Source organism: Gymnogyps californianus, chromosome 1 (genome assembly GCF_018139145.2).
Source record: "Gymnogyps californianus isolate 813 chromosome 1, ASM1813914v2, whole genome shotgun sequence".
Lineage (NCBI taxonomy): Eukaryota > Metazoa > Chordata > Aves > Accipitriformes > Cathartidae > Gymnogyps > Gymnogyps californianus.
Window position 1 is genome coordinate 168260267 of NC_059471.1, and position 24214 is coordinate 168284480.

A 24214-nucleotide genomic window follows, 5' to 3' on the forward strand; every position below is an offset into this window, starting at 1 on the left:
GAGAGCCACTGACCTTCCAATCGCTGTGTGACAGAGGCAGAGATGCCCAGCAGCAAGAGGGAAGGGAGACAGCAGAGAGGCAGAAGGATATTTATAAAAATCACTAGTTGTCAGGCATGCGATGAAAGCAGCATAAACACGCAGAGAGACATAGAGAAAGCGTGCGCCAGGTCCTCAGGTAATGTAAATCAGCACAGCCCTGTCAACTTCAATAGAGCTTCACATTTCTGAGTTGCAGCCCCCGCCCCACCACCCAGTCCCCTGGACAGCCTAATGCTTCCCTGGGGCTGCGTAAACGGTGGCAGCCACATCCTCAGAGGTACGGTTAGCATGGCTGCAGGTCACAGTGAGATATCTGGCAGCGGCCCAGGTGTTAAGCAGCCTCTGCCAGCCCCGGGGATCTTGTCCTCGCTCCAGCACAGTCCCTCCTGCAGTGCTAGCACGGGGCCCCGAGGCCACGCGAAGAACTGGATCGGGGAACTGGCCCAGATGAAAAATAACCTGCCGAAAGACAACAGTTATTTCCAGCCAAATCAGTTCCCCAGCCAAGCGTACTCATGCAACCACTCCAACTGCTGCTCTGGCGCAGGGAGGGGGGAAGGTGCGTGCATGGAAACCAGCAGCTGGAGTCAGGAGGAGGGCTGGGGCTGCCACTGGAAAAAAAGTGTATTAATCTAAATGCTCGGCTGGGGTTGTGGGAAAACACAAATCCTGTTTCTCAGCTCTCCAGTATGTTCTCCTTAAAGCACCAGCAGTCAAAGGAGAGCAGGATTTCAAATGCAATTTCAAGCCCTCTGAATGGATCAATCACTTCTAAATAAACATCTGCCTTTGGACTGCCTCTAGTGCTTTCACTGCCTTGTCCATCACTGTCTTTCCAAGATAAGGCGTGTGGAAGAAAGCCATCTCCCAGGCAATTCCAACTATTTACCAATGTCAAATTAATGCACTTGGAAGCAGAGCAAAGAAGAATCTCCTCTGTTCTTTCACCAGCCATAATGCTTTATATGCAGACCAAATCCAGAATATTAATGCTCAGAAGCACAAGTATTACAATCTCACTCGTCTCTGTCAAAAACAAAACGGATTTTGTGATTTTGTTTAAGAAACCTCAGCTGAACAGCTGAATTTAAGAGGCAATTCCTGTCTTCACAGGTAAAAGTTTGGGTAGTTCTAATGAAACATTTAGAGATAAGAACACAGTCACTATTTATAACAACCGTGCTATCACTCACAGAAAAGCAGAAACTAAGAAGTGTAGGCAGCAAATCTCTATGTACTTACTCATCAGTCAAATTTCTCTTCACTACTCATTTCTTTCCTAACACCTGCATGTCATAAGCAACCACTGATGACAGGATTGCTCAGTTTTATGAGAAAATAAAACCATTTTGGCACCATAAAGAATGAAGGGATAACCTCGTGGTTAGAGGGCTAGCCTACGAGGCAAATCGTATAGACTGTATGCTCACATACAGTCTATATGATTTCAATAGAGAACTCAACAACCAGATTCAGAAGGTACTTTGGCACCAGCAACATTCCTTCATTTCCAGTGATCCAGCTTGAGCAGGATGGATGGAGAGTAGCTCCATCTCCAGTTTTGTCTACAGCCTGGAAGTAAGGAAAATTTTTCTGGAAGTGTGAACCGCGGATTTACTAACACCCAGGGATGTCAGTTCCTGGATGCATCCCCTAGCCACTTGTCTGTTATGCAGAAACTGGGTGGCACATCCTCCCCTTCCTTCTGCTCCCTTGGCAGCTATGTTTCAGGAGAAGTTGTGATCTTGCTGCATAAAACGAGGAAGAAGTTGGAGACTCTGAAACCTAGTTTCACAGAGTTGTCTGTGACAAAACTCAAACATGCATTTAAGTCTAGGTAAGAGATTAAGTCTGATATGTCCTCCTTTGGGTTTTTTTGTTGGTGGTCAGCTTACATGTTCCAGCCCTCAGCACGCTGGCTCCTGTGGAGTGCCTAAATACAGCATACAGGGACTTTGGCATTTAAAGCAATATTGTAAATACTGCATCTAGATGGAGGCACATGACTATTGCAGTGTTCACTGTCTCAATGCCTGGATCTGAAACGCAAATCTTTGTTGGTACCTTTAAGCACCAACAAAGCACTAAGAAAAAATAGTATCAATCCAAGTTCTGCATTACGTTTCTATGTAACCAACTGACTGCCTCCTCATCCATATCTTTATTCTTCCTGCAAAGTCCTCTCATTTTAAATAAATTTCTCCCCCAACCCACAAAACCTCAATAATGCCAATCTTAAAATGCTAACTAACCTCTGTTTTCTGCGCAGCGATGATCCCCTTGGAAGCAGTTGCATTACAACTATCCTGAAAAAAAATCAGCATTTCTCCATGTCAGGACAAGGAAGAGACAGATTGCTGCTCAGATGTAAAAAATACAAGGAAAAGGCGTCACAGGGGATTCCAGTCCTCCCCAGCGAACTTCACCTGGCAGGTGGTGGCAGGAGAGACATGCGTCCATTTACAGCTGGCACACTCACCCTTGTGTATACATCGGGAGCAGCTGGTAACACAGAAAACAGAGTTTTTGTAAGACACAGGAGCTCAATCTAGATTCAGCCATGAATGTGAAATTTCAAGTGACAGAAAAAAGCACAAGCCCAAGAGAACAACCTGGCAAACATGTAATGAAATGTGTAAAACACATAACCTGCGTTTACCCTCCAAGCCTATTGTTCTGTTGTGCTTATTCTGAGGACAAATTTAGTATGAAATACAATCTGTGCTGAGAGTCATAAATTTCCAAAAAGCATGAAGCAGATGGAACAGTTTGGGTTTCATTTTGCTGTGGTTTTCTCCAGCACATAAGTGGCCAGATAGTATTTTTTAACCAGAAAAGGGCAGAAAACTATCACTGATTCTTTCACAGCTTGCCTGAACTTCTGTTCTCTGTGTGTAGTGCTAGCAAGTATTGCTGGTTTGCTATTGCCTCCCCTACCAAAAAATATGCCTGTTGGAGACTTGTTTGTCCCTATCTTGCTTTGCAATGCGTCTATCAGCATGGAGGAGAGCCAAGAGCAGCACAGGCCCTCTCCACGCATGCTGAGAAACACTCTGATTTAGAGAAAGACAGCTCCTTCCCTGTGTTGCTCCAGGGACGGGGAAGTGATGTGCCACTTCCCAAAAAGCAGTTCAATTTCATCCCAGGTGCCTATGAATTAGCCTCTTTCTATAGGGGAGGAGCGTTCTGAATGGGAACACTGTAGTTACCTACAGCATATGTTAGCCAGATCTTTCTAAGTTTTAACAACCACATATAAAGGGTTAGGCCACGTACTGGGCACAAATGCTTTCTACTGCGAGCTCTCAACCAAGAGTGTGACTCTGAAAAACAATGTGTACAGAACAATAGGTATTCATTATTCCTATTAGCAGATTACATGCTACTTTCTGGTTTAATTGTATTCATGTTACTCATGGACCTTATTTAAATTGCATCTCGCTCTATTAAAAAACAGCTCCATAAAGTGACTTTTACAGAATCTCTTGACTCCTCTGATCTAGGTCTCATCCTGAGTACCAGGGGCCCACCTTTTTCACAAGGACAAAAAGGATTTTAATGTCATTGTGACATCCTTTATTATGTCTTCAGGCACTTGTCATAAATTCAGTCATTGTAATGACTCTCCTACAGCTAGCTGCCAGGGTGCCGTTAAATAAAAGAGTCATCGGAAGAAGTAGCTTTCTAAGGACAATAAAAAAAGAGGAGAAGGAGGAAATGGGCCAAGAAAAGGGATTTGACTATATTTAGCAAAATGTATTTCCTTAATAAATACAAAAAAAAAGAATGATCATACTTCAGCCCCCCTCCCCACACACACATATAAACCCCTCAATGAACTTCAACAGGAACCAGGCTCTTCTTACTTTTTCAACTGAAATGCTTGTGAGATATTCCAAGAGCTTGAGGACAGCAATGCTTCGAGAACTAGACAATCTGGAAAAATGTGACTGTTAGACATATGCTGGATATTACAAGAAATAACTGTAAAAAAATAATTGAGTTGAAAGCTCATGTGCCTTCAGCTGTTCTCTACATGGTATGCACCTTCTCTCATACATTCACTCACACTTTTGACTGATAAAAATAACTAGATTTTGTCCTTCCATAGCAGCCTTCAGCTGAGTTATTCCAAGACTTTATACACACTCATTAATTAAGTTTGATGCCACCACTGCATGACATACATACAAAAGTAATGTTATTGTCAGGATACAGGTAAGGAAATGCTACCATGGAGCAGGGATATAAAATCATCTCCCAAAGAGTACACAGTGGTATACTGTGGCACAGCCCGACCCTGAATTCAAGCCTTCTAACACAACAGATTGTTCTAATGCGAGAGACCCCAACATATCGTACTTTTCTCTCTTTCTGTCTCAGAGACTTGGTTTCAGAGTCTTCTTTTGTAATCTATGCAGTAGCAATTTTCATCCTATTTAAATCTTTTATGATTGCATGAGTCAATTTGCCATTATTTCAGCTAGCAATTACTATAACGACAATTCACTGGCAGCTGTGGAATGAAAGAGTATCTTCTCCCATGAGCAGAATACCACATCGAAAAGTAGAGTTAGATATATACCACTTAAGCCATGGTCCCTTTCATCTGTGTGCCTGCAGATGTGTACGTCTGTGAAATGAATGACTGTCTGAGATCAAATGAAACCCACGTGTGCAGCCTTTTCTGGCTTCTCTATGCTAGGAAGTAGATAGCTTTCTAATCTGGGAAAGTTACGCAGATTTAAAGCATACCTACCTTGCAAAGGTAGAGAAAGCTTTGTCTTTATCACAGGCTAGCTTGTTCAGATGAAAACCAGCTTTGGCTACATCTACATTGTTAAATCAGAAGTATCTCCTAGCTCCACACTCAGCATGGCACTTGGGTGCTCACTGCAAAGGTCACCTGCACTGCTTGTTAGAAACAGCCCTTGGAACTGTTCATGTGCTTAAATACCTTACTAAACGGATAGCAAAGAGCCTGATTTTTAAAGGTGTTTTAATGCTTGAAGATGTGGATGAGCACACACAGACATTCTGAAATCCTTCACCAAGCATCTATTTGCATCTCCAGAAATCTACGTATCTGCAGAAATCTAACATGTTGGGCACAAAATTGCCTAAATCACTTGCCTAGGTCATTATATGAGAAGGGTCTCAAGCCATGAGCTACTGAAAAATAGTATTTTACTAGGAGTAGTACGTAAAAGTAAGGAATTTATCTGCTTCTGGCAGAGCTTGTCTTCTCTTTTAAGTTTGTATAAATACTTTAAAAACAACACTGTCAAATATGGTTTCCTGATTTTGTCTGTGTTGAAATTAATGGAACCTATTATCTTCTGTGTAGCCTGGGCTGACCTTTCAAAATGCACCAGACTGCACTGAGTAGCAGGTATTTTCAAAATGTTTTTTTCCAGAAATGATACCTGAAGGAGTTTTGCAAGTGCATCTTCTTGTGAGACTGAGGTCTCTTTACACGAGGTACCATAAATGTCAACATAACTTCCACACTTGCATTATCCACTAATATATTTCAGCTCGTAGGATCATGTGAGTGGCACTAATACTGGCGGGCACAAGCCAAGCTCACAGCCTTCTGGTTAACACTGTCAAAGGGCTCATCTTTGGCACAAAGCACAGACAAGGCGAGCTGGCTTCCGTAACACTATACTTAATGGAGTAAGAGAAAGCCTTAGTCCGAGAAGACAGAGAACCAAAACAATGTACTCCATAATTATAAGAAACCATGGCTTTTGGAACTGAGTCAATAAAGGACATTTTTTTCTTCTCTAATGCATTTGTCCCTCTTAAAAATCCACTAACAGTATTTACTAAAGACAGCTTAATAGACCACAATACTCATGGTTATCACCCCAGCTGTCACGTGCTAGTGACAAAGTCGTCTCTTCTCGATTCCCAAATCAATGTTGGACAGGAACTTGACAAACAGTTGTATGATGCCAGAAGAGCTTTTCCCATACAAAGGCCATAGGATGAGCTCCAGAGATCCCAATATTCCAAGGAACCTCCTTCAGGGGCAAGGGTCCCTGAGAGAGTGAGCTCTTTGCAGCACTGAGCTCTTCAGAACAACAGGTCATTGTAAGTTCTGGTTAACATTTCATTCCTCTTTCTACACAAAGAGAATCAGATTCACGCAGAGTATTACATGTCTTTTGGGCTATATTGTGTAGGAAAAGATAAAGGGAGGCATTTATCTGAATTTTCTGTTTCCTCTTCAAGCCACTTAAGAGCACATGGTATCCTTGAGCTTGCTATCTTTGTCCCTCAGTTTAGATTAAACTCTCTTTTGTATTCTAACACAAGCAACTTCAAAAAGGTACAAGGTCAACCTGTATTAAAAAAGCTTTGTGCTTCTATACAGACCCTTGAAGCAATGCAAGGGGGACGTTTTCCTCCTATTAGTCAAATAAGACTACTCTGAAGAATTATCATCTGATCTTTGAGACCAAAGCCTAGAGAACAGCTCAAAAGTCTAGACATTCAGTAATTTACCACCTCATTCTAAAACTTGTAGTTGCCCATAAGATGCACAAAACAGATCACATGCATCAGGCATCCAATACAAATGGTTCAGACCTCTAATTCTGAGAACTACTGGTGAACAAAGTAGTATAAGAATTATTGCAAAATGATTCAACCAGTAATTCAGAAAGATGGATGAAATCAAGTAAAAAAGATGTACCAGCCAAACTGCCCCTGAACCATGTATTTTTCTGCTAATCCTCTACATGGGACAATCACTTTCTTACAAGTGTCTAAGTTAGGTTGAAACAGTTAATTGAATGTTAAGATTATTTATTGTACAGACATGCATAGTCAGATTATCCTCCTATTTATGCTAGTACAGTTTCTTGCAAAAACAAATTCTCTTTGCAGATGAGAGAAGGGTCAAGATGGGTTCATTTGTAAAGGCAGAGCACTGGACCAACACTGCTTCCATAGCTCCAGCCAGCTTGATTGTCATTGCAGCTATCTTAAGTTTCCTTAGACAGTGATTAATGGCACCATGTAAATATACTCCTAATGCTAAAACACTGCTCTGCTATAGGCTGAACTGAAGAAGCTGCTTCTACCCATAGGTTAACCTGGTTTTTTACTTCTAGAAAGAATTCCATATTAACAAATCTTTAACTATCAAGAATAGTGTGAGTATACTCAAATCACTTGACAGAACATGAACATTTTTTTTCAATGACATTTAATAAAAAGGATTACCTACTCTTATACTCATTAGGCCTGTATTTATGCTCAGTTCTCCTCAGTAATAAAGGACAGTGAATAAGCATCAAATACATGTAATAGTAAAACATACCATTATCAGTTATCACCAGAGTGGCTAGATTGCAGAAACAGGATGAGTTTTTCAGCACTACATTTTCATAAAATACTTCAACAGGTGTTACAATTTTTATCATACAGGAAGTAAGGATTTTGCTTATGCTTGCAGCCACAGCAACCTATAAAACAATAAAAACAAGAATACAACAGATTTCTTGTAATACTTGTTAAGTCGTCACCTTGTCTTTACAGAAAACTACAAACTATGAAATGTACAAAATGAAAATTTTTGTGGAGGAAGCAGACAATTCACTAGGTAGCCTCTCAAAGGAGAGGGCCTCTCCCAACTGAAGAAGCAATACAGAAAGAGTCCTGAAAGGAACACCATTGCTTACTTCCAGAAATTAAATGGATCTGTAAGGTATGTTAGGGGAGCAATCTGGAATAATTTTGGATTTTAAAACAAGAATTTTGCTATAACAGTGTTATATGCTGTTATAGTCCCTTAAAAATATTTGAGCAAGAATGTGTAAATCCTCGCAGAGAGACAACGTTTGCATCCATAACCAAAGTGCACTTAATTATGAAACAGAATTTGTCTTGTAATGAATTATCCTTTGTTTCTGGCTGAGAGCGCTTTACAAATATGATCACATTAGTGCATTCAATCAGGAAACCAGAAACAATAGCATGCAGATTAAGTGGCCAGTCACAATACTTGATAATCAAATACTCAAGGCTGTGTGTGCTGTGAACAGATACTGAGTAAATACTAATATCAAACACTTAAAGACGCACTTGTGTTAGCATATGTGTCCCAGTGAATGTTTTGCAACTTGTTACAAAGCTCAGAACTTACATAATGCACTTGATATATAGTCACTGGAAATACTAAAATAGCTGATAAAGTGATATAATGGAAACGTTGCCTTTGTCAGCATAGTGAATTTTTGACTCAACATCACGAAGTATAGCTTCAGGATACTTTTTATAGGAGAGGAAGAGAATGTCTATCTGATCGACACATTCAACTTACTGGGATTTCCAATACATTTGCCAATTGTTGAGATAAGAGGGACTAATATATGCAACATGGTGACAAAAGAAGGGAAGCTGCAATAAGTGACAAAATGACACATTTTAAGTCACAATAAACAAACACGCATAAAACTGGGTGTACATACCTGATTTTTGGCAGGGAAACTTAGCAGGATTTTCAGATCTTTATCAGGTGCATGTGAAATGTTATACCAACCCTTTATGCTGTTTGAACGTGTACAATTTTCTTTTAATGTGCACCTAAAAGTATACATAAAATTATACTAGCCTCCTTATTGCGGCTTTGACTTCAGACACTGTACTTCAACTTATTTAATGTTATCGATTTTTTACAGGAACACTATTGATTTTTTACAGGAATATGGTTATAACTGCAAAAAGCTTCAGGAAAACAATCAGTAAAATCTTCTGCTTATCAAAATAAATTACAATGCATTGATGTATGCTCTAGGGTCCTGATTAAGTCAATGGGACTCAAGCAAATATTAGATGCTTGGTCAGTAACAGTGGACTTGGTAGCCTGGGATGGAATTCATCACCTCCAACTTGACTGCTCCATTGTACAGCTCTAGATCTGACCCCCCCAGTTCCCTCTACACTCAATAGGGAGAAATATGCTCCTTCAGGGTGCAATTCACCTAACCCATTTTAGACATTCATACAAAAATGAAATTAATCACACTACAGAAGCTGCTCGTCCTCTCCAAAGAGTATAAGAGGAGATGGGGGTGAAGCTCAGATGTAGAGCTATGCTACAAATGTGTATAGTTGATGACATGCATCCTCCTTCCTAATCTCCTCTGCTGTCCACTGTGAATGGTAATCTTTCCCTTTTATGTCAGTACACTTGGCTAAAAACACCAGGTTTGAAAAGGTAGTTCAAAATAGATTTCTCTGTCTTCAAGAATAAAAATCTATTTCAGAAGTAGGATGGCACAAAGTAAATACAAATGTTATAGATGCCAAATTTTACGAAATAGAAACTACACAACAGAAAATTAAGGAAGAATGAGGAAACAGTGGGATATACAAGTACTACAAAGATCACACATGTTAAAAACGTGATAAGAAAAAGAGAACATAGGCATACAAATTAGATGGACAATAACTGAGTCTGAAAGGTGAATCCTTAAAATACTGTCTGCTGTGAACAGTTAATGAACAATCCATGTATTAACTCCAAGTAATTTCATATAGCTAGCAATTAAAGACAAGTAAATGCTAACTGCATGTATCTTAATATTTTAAGATTTAATATTTATCAATAAATGTAACACTTAATATTGTTTCAATAATACTACTTTTCTACCAAATGACGAAGCTTGTATCGCTTCAATCATGTGATCAGTGACATGTGCCTTAATGAACTATTCCTTCACTAAAAACTAGAAATGAGTACATACTTGCAAAGCACACGCCTTTTTCATGAGGACCTCACCGTATAAACGTATTTCACAAACAATGTGTTTTCTCTCCAGAAGGAATAACACAAGAATTACTTTCAAGAAAAATATCCACCGCTTTCCAAAATGCCCAAAATAACCCCACAAACCATAGAAACCATAAAGCCATCTTCTCTGTAGATCAAGACGTTGGCAACTGGAATGCAGTTAAGCACAAGGTCATTTCCTTTGTGGTCTAACTCAGGAAACTGAGTTCCTGCTGCACAAGAACCTGGTGGGGCTTTGCATCTGAATACATTCAGATCATAACTATACTGTAAGAAATTGGGACTATGCCTGACATATTTCAAACTGTCTGAACTAGGACAAATTTCAGTCTCATATCTCTCTTCACCCTACTGAGATCACGAAGGTCCATTAGCACCACAGTTTTAGAACCACAGAGGATGGGATATCCACAGATGTGCATAAAGCAGATGCTCGGGTATGTACGGGTAGGTAACTCTCACTGGCAATGACGCACGGGAGAGAGACATCCTGTAGTTTCTGACAGGCTGAGGAACATAATGTTAAAGATGCAAGGCAACACACTTGCAATACTTGGCACTAAATAAGTGTATGCATTTCAATGACACTAATATTAAAATATGAAAAAAGAAAACTGTTTATAAAGCTGAATATTTAAAACCGTCCTAGGACAAAGTTATTTGCCTTCTTAGACTGCCTGAGGAACACAAGCAGTGAACTTGTTTCCCTCATCTACAATGAAGAATCTAAGAGTTTAATGGCAAAAAAAGTAATGTCACCCAGGACCTAGGGTCATGCTTGTCTTCATGCCAGGAACAATGTGTCTTTTGTTGCTCTAAAAGCTGACCTTTAACACTCAAACAATGTGCTATGGAGAACGGTCATTTCGTAGGAAGCAGTCGCAAAGGGGGCAGTAAAGCATCTGATGCCCCTCAGCATAAATTCTTACAATTGCCCTGCACAGGCCAAGAGTAGCATGAATTCCTAAAGATGAGATTATTTTGTTATATCCCTACTTTTAGACAACTGATATTATTTGCAAGCACATTGGAATGAATGTAACAGATAAATATTACTTGTGAATCACATGGTTCTGAAAATTAACAAACAGATTCAGACAACTACTAAGTCTAGCTTTCTTGGAAAGGTGGACTGGACTGGACCCTATACAAGTATGAAGGTATAACGTATGAAACCCTACGATGAGATTTCAGACATGCATAGATATGTGTACAGAGAAAAGCAGAGTCAAGATTTTTTTTAATCTTTCACAGCAAGCTAGCTCTTTATACTACTAAAGATTCCTCTTCACAATTGGAATCGAGTTCCTCTTATTTCATTAAGATAACACAATACCTATGCATACCGGTTCATTCATATTTACTCAAGTCTCTGCTTCACTAATCTCGTATTAACTACAGATCCTACTGAGTTTGCCCTCTCTGCCTTGCTAAAGCATACTAATTTCCTCATGGAATGAGAACGTGGTTTCAGAGAAAGTTTGGGCTTCCTTTTCCAAGGTACCAGCCCCTGCGTGAAGTCCACAGATGTCACACACACTGACCAAATTCAAAAGTAAGTCTGGTCATGTCAGATAACTAAGACGTATTGTGTTATTTCCGTATGGAAAATACATGTAAAACATCAGTGCCTTGTATTGGAATAATTTCAGCATACTTCAGGTAAATCTGATTCATCTGTAGAAAATCTACAAACATTAAGAGAAATCACACAATGCTATGACTAATTGTTTTGAATGATTGTAAGTGAAAAGGAGAATTTATATATTTGTCCCTATGGAAGAAAGAGTAGAAATAGGAACAGTAGAAACATTTTGTTTCATTTTGTTTTCACTTGCAATAAGACGTTGTCCTGGTTTCGGCTGGGATAGGGTTAACTCTCCTCTTAGTAGCTGGTACAGTGCTGTGTTTTGGATTTAGTGTGAGAATACTGTTGATAACACACTGACGTTTTAGTTGTTGCTAAGTAGCACTTATCTTAAGTCAAGGACTCTGCCAGCAAGCAGGTGTGCAAGAAGCTGGGAGGGAGCATAGCCGAGGTAGCTGACCCGAACTAGCCAAAGGGGTATTCCATACCATGGAACGTCATGCCCAGCATATAAACAAGGGGGAGTGGGCCAGGAGGGGCGGATCACGGCTCTGGCATCGGTCAGCGGGTGGTGAGCAATTGCATTGTGCATCACTGGCTTTTTTTCCTCCCCTCCCCCCCCTTTTTTTTTGTTATATTCCTTTTCATTACTATTATTATTATTATTATTATTATATTTCACTATTATTATTGTTAATATTATATTTTACTTTAGTTATCACACTGTTCTTATCAGATTTTTTCATCAAAATTCTGGATTTGAGTTCACACCGTATCTAAAATGAAGCACTGCTGGTAAGTTTTATTTAAAAAATGGAATGCATATTTAATATAAAATTTATTTCCCAGTAAGAGTATAAGACATACCATCGATCTCAAATTATGGAATATATTGCTTTAGTAGACACGTATGGACTTTGATTAAAATACTGGCTAAAAACATGTCTTCCTCTTTTTCTAAAGCTTCACTCAGAGCTCTCACTTCACAAAACCAAATATTTAATGATGCTAAGTGCTTAACAGTGAAAAATTATGTGGGTGTTGAACAGGATGCGTATTATAGTAATTCTTTTTTTCTCCAAAAGAGTAAATTGTTTCTGTTTCAACCAGACGGAAACTTTTGGTGATTCCCCTCATAAACAGGGGATTTACTGACTAATAACTGTTATTCGCAAACTCTTTATAAGGTAACTAAAAGCCTGAAAAGCTTAGCACTGTAACATATACAGTTTCTAACAAGGTAGCAAAAGAGAGTTTGAAGAAAACACATTACAGAATAAACACCTACTCTCTTCTAATAACTACCTTTGCAAACACAAAGTAGCAAGTCTTCAGCAAAATCACGTTAACATTGAAACAAACCAAAATGGGTAGTATTAACCTTCTAAAAGAAGACTACTAGTGGAATCCCTCAAAAATCAATCTTATAACCACTTTTGTTTAATGTTTTAATCACTGATAAACTGGCATAAAAGGAGGTTTACACTGTTGACATCTGATGATGATACGAAGTTGGGAACACTACCATGCAGAGGAAGATGAGAATATCACACAGGATAACTTGGATAACCTTGAAATGGGATGAGATTTCAAAGCACAAAGTACAAGAACATGTACCTAGAGCAATAAAAATCTCACAACCCATATGTGTTATAGACTGGAAACTCATCAGTTGGAAAGAAAACAAAGAAAGAGAAGGACCTGGGGGCATTATTTGATCATGGATGATTGTGGCCCATCAATGTGATGCTGTCATGAAAAAGACATTTGTGATCCCAGGACACAGTAAGTAAGGTGCTTCCTGGACAGAATGATTGAACACCATTGAGCAAGGCACAGCTGAAATCTCTTTTGGAATACTGTGACTGTCCTGGCCATCCTTATTTTTAAAGGATGCATAAACTTCACAGAAAGGCTACTGGAGTGGAGATAAGAAAGGAGTGCCTTATGTGAGAGGATCTTAGTGAAGTTAGCTGTTTTAGCACACCAAAATGAAAGTGAAAAAAGAGACTGCTTTCACAAAAACATTGAGGAGACAAGTGTGAGGGAGGGGGGAAAACCTACTTAAGCCAAGGCGATGTGAACACCAGAACAAATGAGTATAACCTGTCCATGAACACACACATGATGAAAATGAGCAGACAGATTTTAACCAGCAGAAAAATGAGACTCTCAGCCACACAACCAGCGCAGGGAGGACAAAAAGCCTATCTAAATTTAGGATGGTCCTTGATTAGTTTATGAGTAGGTTTACATAATGTGGTTGCTTGCAATTGCCAAGACTAGGCTTGATGACCCAGGGATTTCTCCAGTCCAGGCCAAAGACGTACAATAGCTTTCAAACCTGCTTCAAAGAAAGCAGCAAAACTAATGACTCAAATGTGAGGATGAAGTGTTTAGAAAGAAATTCTCCTCTGGCCTAAACCAAAGGCAGTGGTTCCAAAGGAAGGAACTGTGAATACTGAAGACAACTGAGCACTCTTTCCCCGTTCTCATATGCAAGATGCTCACAGCTATTAAGATGCTTCAAGCACAAGTATACAATTTTATCTCTCAATCAATCTGGAAAGCAAAAACATCTGTTCTAAAAACAAAACAATTTCTTCTTCTTAGCCCAACATATATTTTATGGGTAGATCTCAAAAATTTGAGGGTTAACATGGTCTTTAAAAGGTGCAGAGCTCCCTTTCACATGACAATAAAGTGTCTCACATTTATGCCTATGACTGATTCCATAAAAATTCAGTAGATACAATCTTGATGCTGAATAGCCCCAAGCCAGTCAAAATGTACACTGACTAATAATGCATTGCTTTTATATGAAAGTTTGAAATACCAAAAAATACCTTTGATTCAAAGAACACCACCCACAGTAGGGATCCTTTGCAGATAAGCATTCTTGCTCGGAAACATATCTACTGCAATTTGCAACTGGTATTCTTCTCACCTAAAACCAAAGAATCCAATAACACACTGAATTAAAATAGCCTCCATAAGCAGGGAAATTGAGGGTTACCATTAATAATCTGACAGCAACCAAGCACAATCCCTTTGGGGAAGTTTCCTTATGAACTCCCCTCTGCCAGAAGACCTTTGGATAGAAATATGCAGCCTATTTTACACACGCTGTATTTTGCCATCAGATGATGAAACGCCTCTGACAATGACAATTTGGTTCTACTACTCAAAGGCCAGCATGGACAGATTAATGCAAGATAGACTGATTAGCATAGTGAATTATAGATAACAATAGAAAGGAGGTATATTTTATAAAAAATGCTCTGCTTAGTAGAACATCATTTTCCTCTCATCAGAACTGAGATTTTTAAATGATTGATGAAGGTGCATCCAAAAATGCATGCGCAAAACAAAATGCATCTGTGTTTGCATCACCATGTCAGATTACTGCATGTGCACACTAGAACAAACACATGCAACTACTTAGCATGCATGAAAATGCCATTTCAATAAGTAAATGTAGATAATTGTGTCTATATTGTATGTAGCTATACTTGTACATTCAGCTCGAATATCCTAGCCAGCCATTTTCAGAAAAGGAAAGGAAAAAGAAAAAGAGAAAGCTGATTACAAATACTGAATACAAATACAAATTATGTTATTAATAACAATGTTAATTAATAATCTTAGTAAGAAAAATATTCCTAATTCAAACAATTTTTTTACAAATTTGCAAGAATTAAAAGCCCCTACATTTTGTGAACAGAAACAAGGATACGTGGCTTTCTGCAAAACTGTATTTACTGTTTTTTCCAGCCATATCTCGTAAAATTCAATTTATCTGAAGGTGTGTGAGATAATCAGTTCATAAACCAGCCAACATCATAGACTACTAGCAAGTTAAAAAAGACAGTACAGAAGCCTTATTTAAGCTCCAGAGATGATCAGAGAGAGGCATTTATTCCTAAAAGCTGTTGTTCCTCTGTAACAACTTGCCCTTTTACCAAAGCTAAAGAAAATTCAAGTCTTTACTTTGAATAGCTACATATACTTTTGACTGAAATTTTGATTCCTTCTGCATTTGTGATAGATGGTTTATATCAGTCAGGAGTTCTCCTACCAACTTACCCACTCTCTCAGATGGCAGGCTAAAATGCTACGTTCACTGCTGTAAAAGTGATTTTATTGTAAATGAAGGTATTCAAGTGCTGGGTAAATTCCTGTCCAGCTAAGATGGACAGCCAGCTGTTATGTTTTCACTGCCATCTTCCCCGCTGCTGGCAAGACAAAGGAATTTGCTGAGTTGATGCTCAGTAGCCCTGCTGCAGGATGTGCTGCAACAACTGCACCGGCTCCTGGGAGCCGCTCTCTGCTTGACATGCAGCTCTGATGCGTTTGCTCACATGCAGTAGCTCCCAGTGATTGCTGAACATCTTGGCCTCACTATGCATACACATTAATCACTTCTGATTGCGTTTTTGTTTTGGTTTTATTGTTTAAAGTCTATGCCTAGCTGAAGACAATGAGAATTTTATCATTGATTTCAGCTGAACTAAGACTTCAAACCCATCTCTCAAATTAAGAGATTTCTCCTTATTAGAAACTCCATAATTGACTAGTAATCCCTGGCCTACCAATACCTGGATTGCTAATTCAGAGGAACTCTGTCTCCAAAGAGTCTGCAAGTTTTGTTTGCTACCTCCAAGTTTGATTCTGCATGATGCCTTCAGGAAAAAGAGAAACAAACACTCTCTTGACAGAATGACATAAAATAAGCATGGGATTAAGGGTGTTGCTGCATCATAGCAACAGTGGGCAGCACCATGACACTGGAAGCTCTTCTGAGCTCTGTAGAAGGGCAGCCCAAACTTAGACAACATAACCAGATACTAGATGTAAAGTTGGTAACTGCAGTTTGGATATTTAAGGTCTAACTCTGACGCAAACTGATGCTTCACTTATAAAGTGGCAGAAATCCTTAAAGCAGTAATTTACTTGAATTTATTATTTTATTTAATATTGTGCTTACCTTATTGGCAGAGGACAGATAGATGTAGTTATTATCTACTGGATCAAGTCGAAGTTTGGGGAAAATGGAGGTTTCTTCCTTAATTTCGTATAAAACCTCTGGGCAATTAGATTCCATATCCTTATTAAGAATAGCCTAAAACACATGAAATTAAATTATTCACAAGTCCTTTTATTGATCAGTCAGCATTTTAAACAAAAGCCTAATTTTAGCTACATCAGAGCTTCTGAGATGATTTACTGTGCCCTGATTCAACTCACCTACCGCACTGGCTCTCACACTGCAGAAAGATGCAGGAAAAGACCACCAGAACAGAATTTCAACAAAATCCATGCCAGACACATTTTGCACTGAACCTGGCACTGGTTTAGTGTATGAAACATCCCTCCCACCAAGTATGTTCCTGATTGACGCAGAAACTGAATGTGGAAGAGAAGCCTGTATCACAAAGTCATAATGTGTTAAGTACTCCTATGGATGGAGAAGAAAGTATTAGCCTTCAGAAAACAAATTAACATCCAGACACCCATAATGTAAAAAGGAACCTAAGCAAGTTACTGACAACTGTCTTCAGGACAGAAGTTTCTTTGTGGCTTCTGTGAGTATACATTTGAGGTGGTACTTCTTTTTCTTACCTTGCCCTACTCTACAGTTTTCCACCACCTTTTGCACAGAATTCAAGAGAACCAGAGACCACAGAAACTTTATTTTGCAAGTTAATAACCACACCAAAGTCGATACAAGGTTTTCCATAAACACGACTAAACAAGGGAGATATGTTCATAGTCTCCACTGTGCTAAGGAGACACGGAAGACTTAAATTTCATATTTCATTATCAAAAGCACAGTGAAATCAAATGGGCAAAAGCTTTTCAAGCTCTCTACTATATTCCTCTCCAACTGCCTGCTTAACAAAAACAAAAAATGAGAGTCACCCTTTGCAGTGTACACAGGAAATACACATTCTTGCAAAACCCAGAAAAAAATTAAAGCATAAAAGACATTTTACTGGATGGTTGAAAAGTTTGATAATGAGATAAGATGACTTTCACTTGCAGGTGATTGATTTAAGCTAGAGTAGGTCAACTATTCAGAAGCTAAGGCAAAATGAATCTTGACTTTTCTCTCTAACAGACAGCTATTCACATCACACAGATAGGCTAACAAATAAATACGTTTCCAATATGTAACAATATTTAATATTTCTACTGGAAAATCAAAGCAAGGAAGGAAACAAAAGACAGAGTAACTGAGAACTCCACAGTGCATAAATTGATACTGTGGGCACTAGCAGTTTAATGAAATGTTTCCATGAATTTTAAGTAGGGTACATAATTGCTTTTGAAAGTTATCTTGCTCTCCAAGTAACAATACAGCAGTTACTTCACAAACAAACAAAAAAGAAATAGAGATTCAGGGGATTATATCTGTTTATAATACAGTGCCTAAACCAGGAAATATTTACCCACTTCAACACAGCAGCAGCTGATGGAGACAAGAACTGCCATACTCAGCTTACCTTCAGTAACTGTCCATCATCTGTTCCCAAAAAGAGAACTATCTGATTCAAAACAACTGTGCCATACACAGCCGCTAATCCAGAGTGAATCAAGGTAGGTAATTTCTTGATTGATCGTGCCTCCTGAAAATCAGATATAGAGAAAGCTATTACAAAATTATTCACCTATACTGCAAAACATTAAGAAAAAGAAGAATCCCTGGAAAGATTCTGAGAGAACTCAACTTTAGACAATACTTTGGGTAACATTTTAATTCTGACACAATTTCAGAGCAATTGGAAATGGCACATGAAACATTAAACTACTTCTTTTTTATACATGGTAACCGGTCACATCTGTGATAAAGACTACACCTACTGCAGCTAAATCACTGACCTCAGTGGGACACAGACTTGGCCTAACAGCAGCAAGCTACTTCGCAACAGAATTTCTCTTTTTTGGGACATAATGCCCTGGGCATTCTGAATTGCCAGTTCTTCTTAATGAAGCCATGCTTTGCCATCACCTGACTGCACCTACCATGAAGGCTACAGATACACTCAGCAACCCCTTTTAAAGGCATGCAAATACTCTGGAGAAAGGAGGCACTTCAAACACAGGCTTTTTTTGTGTGTGTGTCAGAAAATGCGGAGCTTCATCCTCCCCTTTCTGGTTTCCTGCTTTACACTAAAGGAAGTTGAGACTTGCGTATTAAATAAATATAAAAATGAGATAAAGCAGCATAAAGTTCATGTCAGGGAGAACATAAATGTACCTGTGTGAACTTTACAATCAACACGTTACCTACAATTCTCCGTCCAAGCTGGAGGAAGTTAAGTGACAAACAGTAAGTAAGCAGCTCATGAAAGAAAACATCATGCAGGAAATCCCTGTATCTTGTGGAAGGAAAAAACAAACCAAATAACACCGATTGTAGCTGATCAAGTGCTGAAAGGAAGCCCTGATGTGTGAGAATAAGGTGAGAGATGGTCTCCGCCCCAAATTCCCTACAAGCCCGGATATCTCCCTACCAAGCAGTACCTCAGTTTTGCAATCCTGTAATTGCTTTAAGTCAATCTCCATGGCAGATGCTGCCAAAGGTGTGATCCCATCTGCTCTCCAAATGGGTCCAACTCCAGCCAAGCTCTACCTCCCCTTCCCCTCTATTAGTATAATGCTTTCCAGTGAGCTTGGTTAAGGAAATGATGAGCCTAGAAAATGGTCTGTAAATCCATCTACCTACCTACCTACCTAAATTTTCATTTGAGTCATTCTCCTCATCACATGAACATGTGGCTGCATGGACGCCAGTGCTGGCACAAAGGAGTAGAAGGCATGGGGAGGCGGGGGAAGAGCTCAGGTAGGACCATGTCCTTGGGAACAAGCCCCGCAGGTCAGCTTACAAAGCCCAGCATCTCAGCCTCAAGGACGGATTCCTAAACCTGCAAGAACCCTCTGAGTGCAAGAACCTATTTCGCTTTAATGCACAAGTCAAAGTGTGAGAATGGACCATTAAAACTGACATTTTGCAGAAAGGTGAAGGCATTTCTCAAAGTTAAGAAGCGAATCCTTAACACAGGAACAGCTGAATTCAACTCTGCATGCTAGGATGCTGGCTTAACCCCAAAAAGTCTTTCCACATAGAAATAATTTTTTTCTGAACTGCAATCTTAAGTCAATTAAAATCGTTTTCAGTCATCTGAATTATTTTAATTAGCTTGCAAGAACAGCCACTTGGAGTAAAAGAAGACTTGATTAACTTTCATATTTAAAGACACTATTTTTTTTCATGCAGCAGGAGGAAGTCACAGGAACTGTCATGTACTGGCACAGAACTTCAGTAAAACCCACTTAGGCATGAGATTCCAGTACCATGGAGGTCTGTTTTAGATATGGGGGGGAAAAGTGATTGCAAGCATTTTAAGGCGGAAATGTTAACTCACTTTTTTATTAGACCAGAGGGTAACAAAACTCCAGCACTGGTGCACACAATGAGCCTTCACTCAGGCTAAGGAGTGAGGAGGTGAAGCTTCCAGGCTTTGATTTCCACCAGAATTAGGATTTTTTTTTTTTTCTGCAGAGCATCATATAGTAGTGTAAGGAAAACAAACCACCTCGCAGACTCTGTACGATAAGATCACAGAGGAGGGGAGGGTTCACCCAGTCTCTGAAAAGCTTTGCTGCCAGATTTTATTTTGACCCACATACTAGTAAAATAAATAGTGTCATATCAGTGCATCCTCCTCATCTGACTGAAGAACCAATACTGACAAGTGTGGAAGCCTCCTCCCCTCACTCTGCTTGCTAGAGGGAGGGTCACTGCAACATTGAGCTAATACAGATAAGAGGGGGAATTTAGACAGTGGACAGTCACACCAAAAATTGCCTTCTCTCTTTTGTAACCTATTTCTCCAGCTTGCCTGTTCACTCCAAGGTACAGCTGCTGCTTTCACCGTTCTGTCACCCCTTTTCCATGTGCATTTATTTTTTTAACAAGCCCTTTTACCTCTTTCACTGTGACTAATGGGGTTACAGCACTGTAGGGCCTTCCCAAAATTCTTCTTTCACAGCTAAATCCATCCTTAAAATGCATTTACAGTCTAAACTTTCTTTATACTTGAAGAGCCACTCACCTCCACGATCATCTATCTGTCTATCCTATAACATTTTCAGGCTCATACAAAAACAAGAAAAGCAAAAGAAAATACAATAATGCTCTAGAAGACCTTTCTTTTTTTCTTCAGTTCCACCTTCTGTTCTATTCTATAGTCCCCCAAAATCTTCACGTGCACAGGTAAGCCTAAAGATCTCCTGAATTAACTTACATTTTGTTTTTAAGTTCACCCCCTTATGCTGTTTGGTTATTGGCATGAAAGGTATTTATACTCATTTTCTATTTTGCATCTCATTTTCAGATTTATCTCCGTATGACTCCAGCTGCAGCAACCATATGCACATTGCTACTTTCTGTCTTGATTTCCTGCTGATTAATGTACATTGCGTGTCTCAGAGGGAAGGGCAGCATTTTTAGCTCATGCAGCACTCAACACATTGCAGCTGGCCAAAAATAAAGGGTTTGAGCATCAGAGTGAATGAACAGATGCAGCGACACAAAAGGACACAAGACTTGTGAGCAGCGTATAGCAATAGTCAACACTGGAACAATACATATATGTTTTTCCCAGAGGGAAAAAACTTCTGGAACCTCATTCTTCTTTCTTAACTTCATCACCCTTCAACCTCCTGCATCAATTTTTGTTATATCAGAGGGTAACAAACTTAAATATTGGTGCATGCAGCGAGCCTTTATTAGGACTAAGGAATGAGGAGATGAACTCTTACAAAATTTTATTTCCATGAGGTTTTTTCATTTGTGCACTGCATAGCAATGCTAGGTGGACAAACCATCCCAGGCGAGCAGACTGCAACAAATCAGGGAGGATGACCAGGAAATGAGAGGGTCCTCACAGAGACCTTGCAGAGGCAAGATCCTGAGCCTTGTGATGCAAGGCAGGAGGGACAGTCAGAAGCTATGCTTGAGCAAGAGGTTGATGGAGACTCCTGAGACGGGGGAGGCTAGAAATTTGTGACTTCTTGCAGCAGCAGAAACACTCCTTCTCTGCCCTCAGATCTGAGTTACAGAATTGATAAAGTGTCCTAATAACCAATGAGGGAGAACAAGCTCCATTAAGGAAGGCTTTGAAACCAATTGAGTTTGAACAGAGTATTAGCAGAAAGCAAGAGGTGGTTCACTCCTTCACTCTTGAAGCACAGGTTCACTCCTGTGAAGGATGAAGGCACACAACTGCTAAACCATCATGCTATTACAACACGTTTCTTTTTTTTTAGGGACCTCGATCCATTACATTGCAGAGAGATTGCCAATGATTTTCCATTCTTTGGACTACTACCCATTGTTGCACATCCACGTGGACACCAAAGATGTTGCCTAGTGCAGATCAGGACTACAGAGCTCTAGGGGCAAAGTGAAGGAGATAGGACCCCAGGCTTTGTTAACCCTATGGGGTCAGTGAAGCGTGATGCTCTTCTCGATTTGCTACTCACAAACAAGGAAGAACTGACTGGAGATGTGATAATCAATGGCAGCCTTCACTGTAGTTACTACGAAATAACTGAGTTCAGGATCCTGAGGGTGGTGAGGAAAGAACAGCAGAGTACAGTGCTGGAGACCAGGCTTCAGCTTGTTCAGGGAACTGGTTAGTGGGATCCCCTGAGAGGCAGCTTTGAAGGGAAATGGAGCTCAGGAAAGCTAGTAGGTCTTTCAGGACAACCTCCTCCAAGCACAAAACTCAGGAAAACAGGCATACATATCAGGAGATGGCCCCTAGCTAAGCAGGGAAGTCATGATTGAACGCCAATGCAGAAAAACAGTATAGAGGAGGTGGAAGCAGGAACAAGCAACTAAGGAGGAACTGCCTGGACATGTAGGGATGGTGTTAGGAAGGTCCAAGCTCAACTGGTGTTGAAACTGGCAAGGGATGTTATGGGCAACAAGAAGAGCTTCTACCACCACATGAGCAATAAAAGAATAAACAACAAAAATGTGCGCCAGCTGCTGAATACGTCAGGTGATTTACTGACAGTGGATACAGATAAGGCTCTGACTTCACCGGCAAGGTCTTGTGGTCCTTTGTACCTACAGAGTTCAAGGAGGATAGAAACTACCAGTACTGGAAGAGGATTAAGCCAGGGATCTCTTAAGAAATCTCAGCTTATAGAAGTCGCAGGGGAACCAGATGGGATCTGTAGGAAGATGCTGAGAGACTGTCTGATGATACTGCGAGGCTGTTCTCTCATATTTCAAAAGTTGTGGAGATAGGGGAAGTCTCCAACAACTGAATAAAGGCAAACACTGCACCCATCTTCAAAAAAGGACAAGAAGGATGACCTGGGGAACTACACATTGGTCAGTCTCACTTTTTCCCTGGGAAAATCATGGAGCAAATCCTCTTGGATTTCTAGGCAGAATAATAAGAAGAAAGTGACTGCGAAAAGCCAGCATGGATTCACCAAGGATGAACCATGCCTGACCAAGCTGATTGCCTTCTGTGACGAAATGACTCAATTTGTGGAGGAGGGGAGAACAGTGGATGTCATTTACTTTGACTTTAGCAAGGCTCTTGACACCATTTCCCACAGCATCCTTGTATCCAAGTTGAGATGTTACAATTTAGATAGGGGGACTACTGGATGGGTGGAAAAACTGGATGGATCATCAGGCTCAAAAGGTATTGGTTAATGGTTTTTACTCTACCTAGACAGCGGTTACAGGCAGAGTTCCTCAGGGACCCTATTCTGGGACATGTCCTGCTCAATATCCTTATCAATGACCTGGAGGAAGACACTGAAAGCTTTCGGATGACATCAAAATGAGTTGTCATGCTTGTGTGCAGGGCTGCCATTCAAAGGGACCTAGATAGGCTGTAGGAATGGGTCAATAGGAACCCCAAGAAATTCAGCAAGGACAAATGCAAAGTCCTGCACCTGGGATGGACTAACCCCCTGTGATCGTATAGACTGGAGAGCAGCTCTGCTGAAAAGGACACAAGGGTCCTGGAGGGCAGTAGGCTAAACGGTGTATCCAGGCAGCAGGGAAGGTTAACAGCATCCTGGGCTGTATCAACAGGAGCATAGCCAGATCGAGTGAGGAAAGTGATTATTCTCCTTTACCTGGCACCTGTTCAGTTGTGCCTAGGATACTGCGCTCAGTTCTAGGATGCTCAGTACAGCACTGATCTTGATCAATCAGAGTGAGTTCAGCGGTGAGCCACTGTGATGGCCACAGCCTGGAGCACCTGCCCTATGAGGAAAGGCTGAGGGAACTGGGCTGGTTCAGCCTATAGAAGAGACAATTTCAGAGGGACCAGAGAAACAGCGTCAGGCTCTTGGCTGTGGTGTATGCAGGACAACAAGAGATAATGACACAACTGAAACAGGGGAGGTTTCTAGCAGACAGGAGATTAAAAAAACATCACTATGAGGACAATTAAGCAGAACAGGTTGTCCAGAGAAGTTGTGCAGTCTCCGTCCCTGGAGGTTTCAAGATCTGACAGGACAAACACCAGAGCAACCTTGTCTGATCTCAGAGCTGACCCTGCTGTGAGCTGGGGGCTGGACTGGAGACCACCTCTGAGGTTCCTTCCAACCTGAACGATTCTGTGATCCCAAGGAAGTGAATCCTCTGTTCAAGAGCCCCCAGGCTCTCAAAAGTTGCCGCTAAGAACACCTGGTGAACCCAGATGACTAAAAGCAACTCTTCTTCTTAATGA

The 24214-nt window shown here is 40.2% G+C and overlaps 1 protein-coding gene across 1 annotated transcript in view; it reads right to left on the reverse strand.

Moving 5' to 3' along the window:
* PLXNC1 (plexin C1) overlaps window positions 1-24214 on the reverse strand; it is a 72162-nt gene that overhangs the window by 42240 nt on the left and 5708 nt on the right. The window contains exons 2-9 of the mRNA XM_050898776.1: window positions 17945-18067; window positions 16426-16560; window positions 14285-14385; window positions 8526-8640; window positions 7376-7520; window positions 3909-3978; window positions 2469-2544; window positions 2295-2348 (exon numbers count right to left, since the gene is read on the reverse strand). Coding sequence (XP_050754733.1) covers window positions 2295-2348; window positions 2469-2544; window positions 3909-3978; window positions 7376-7520; window positions 8526-8640; window positions 14285-14385; window positions 16426-16560; window positions 17945-18067 — 819 coding nt within the window. The remainder of the gene's footprint in view (window positions 1-2294; window positions 2349-2468; window positions 2545-3908; window positions 3979-7375; window positions 7521-8525; window positions 8641-14284; window positions 14386-16425; window positions 16561-17944; window positions 18068-24214) is intronic.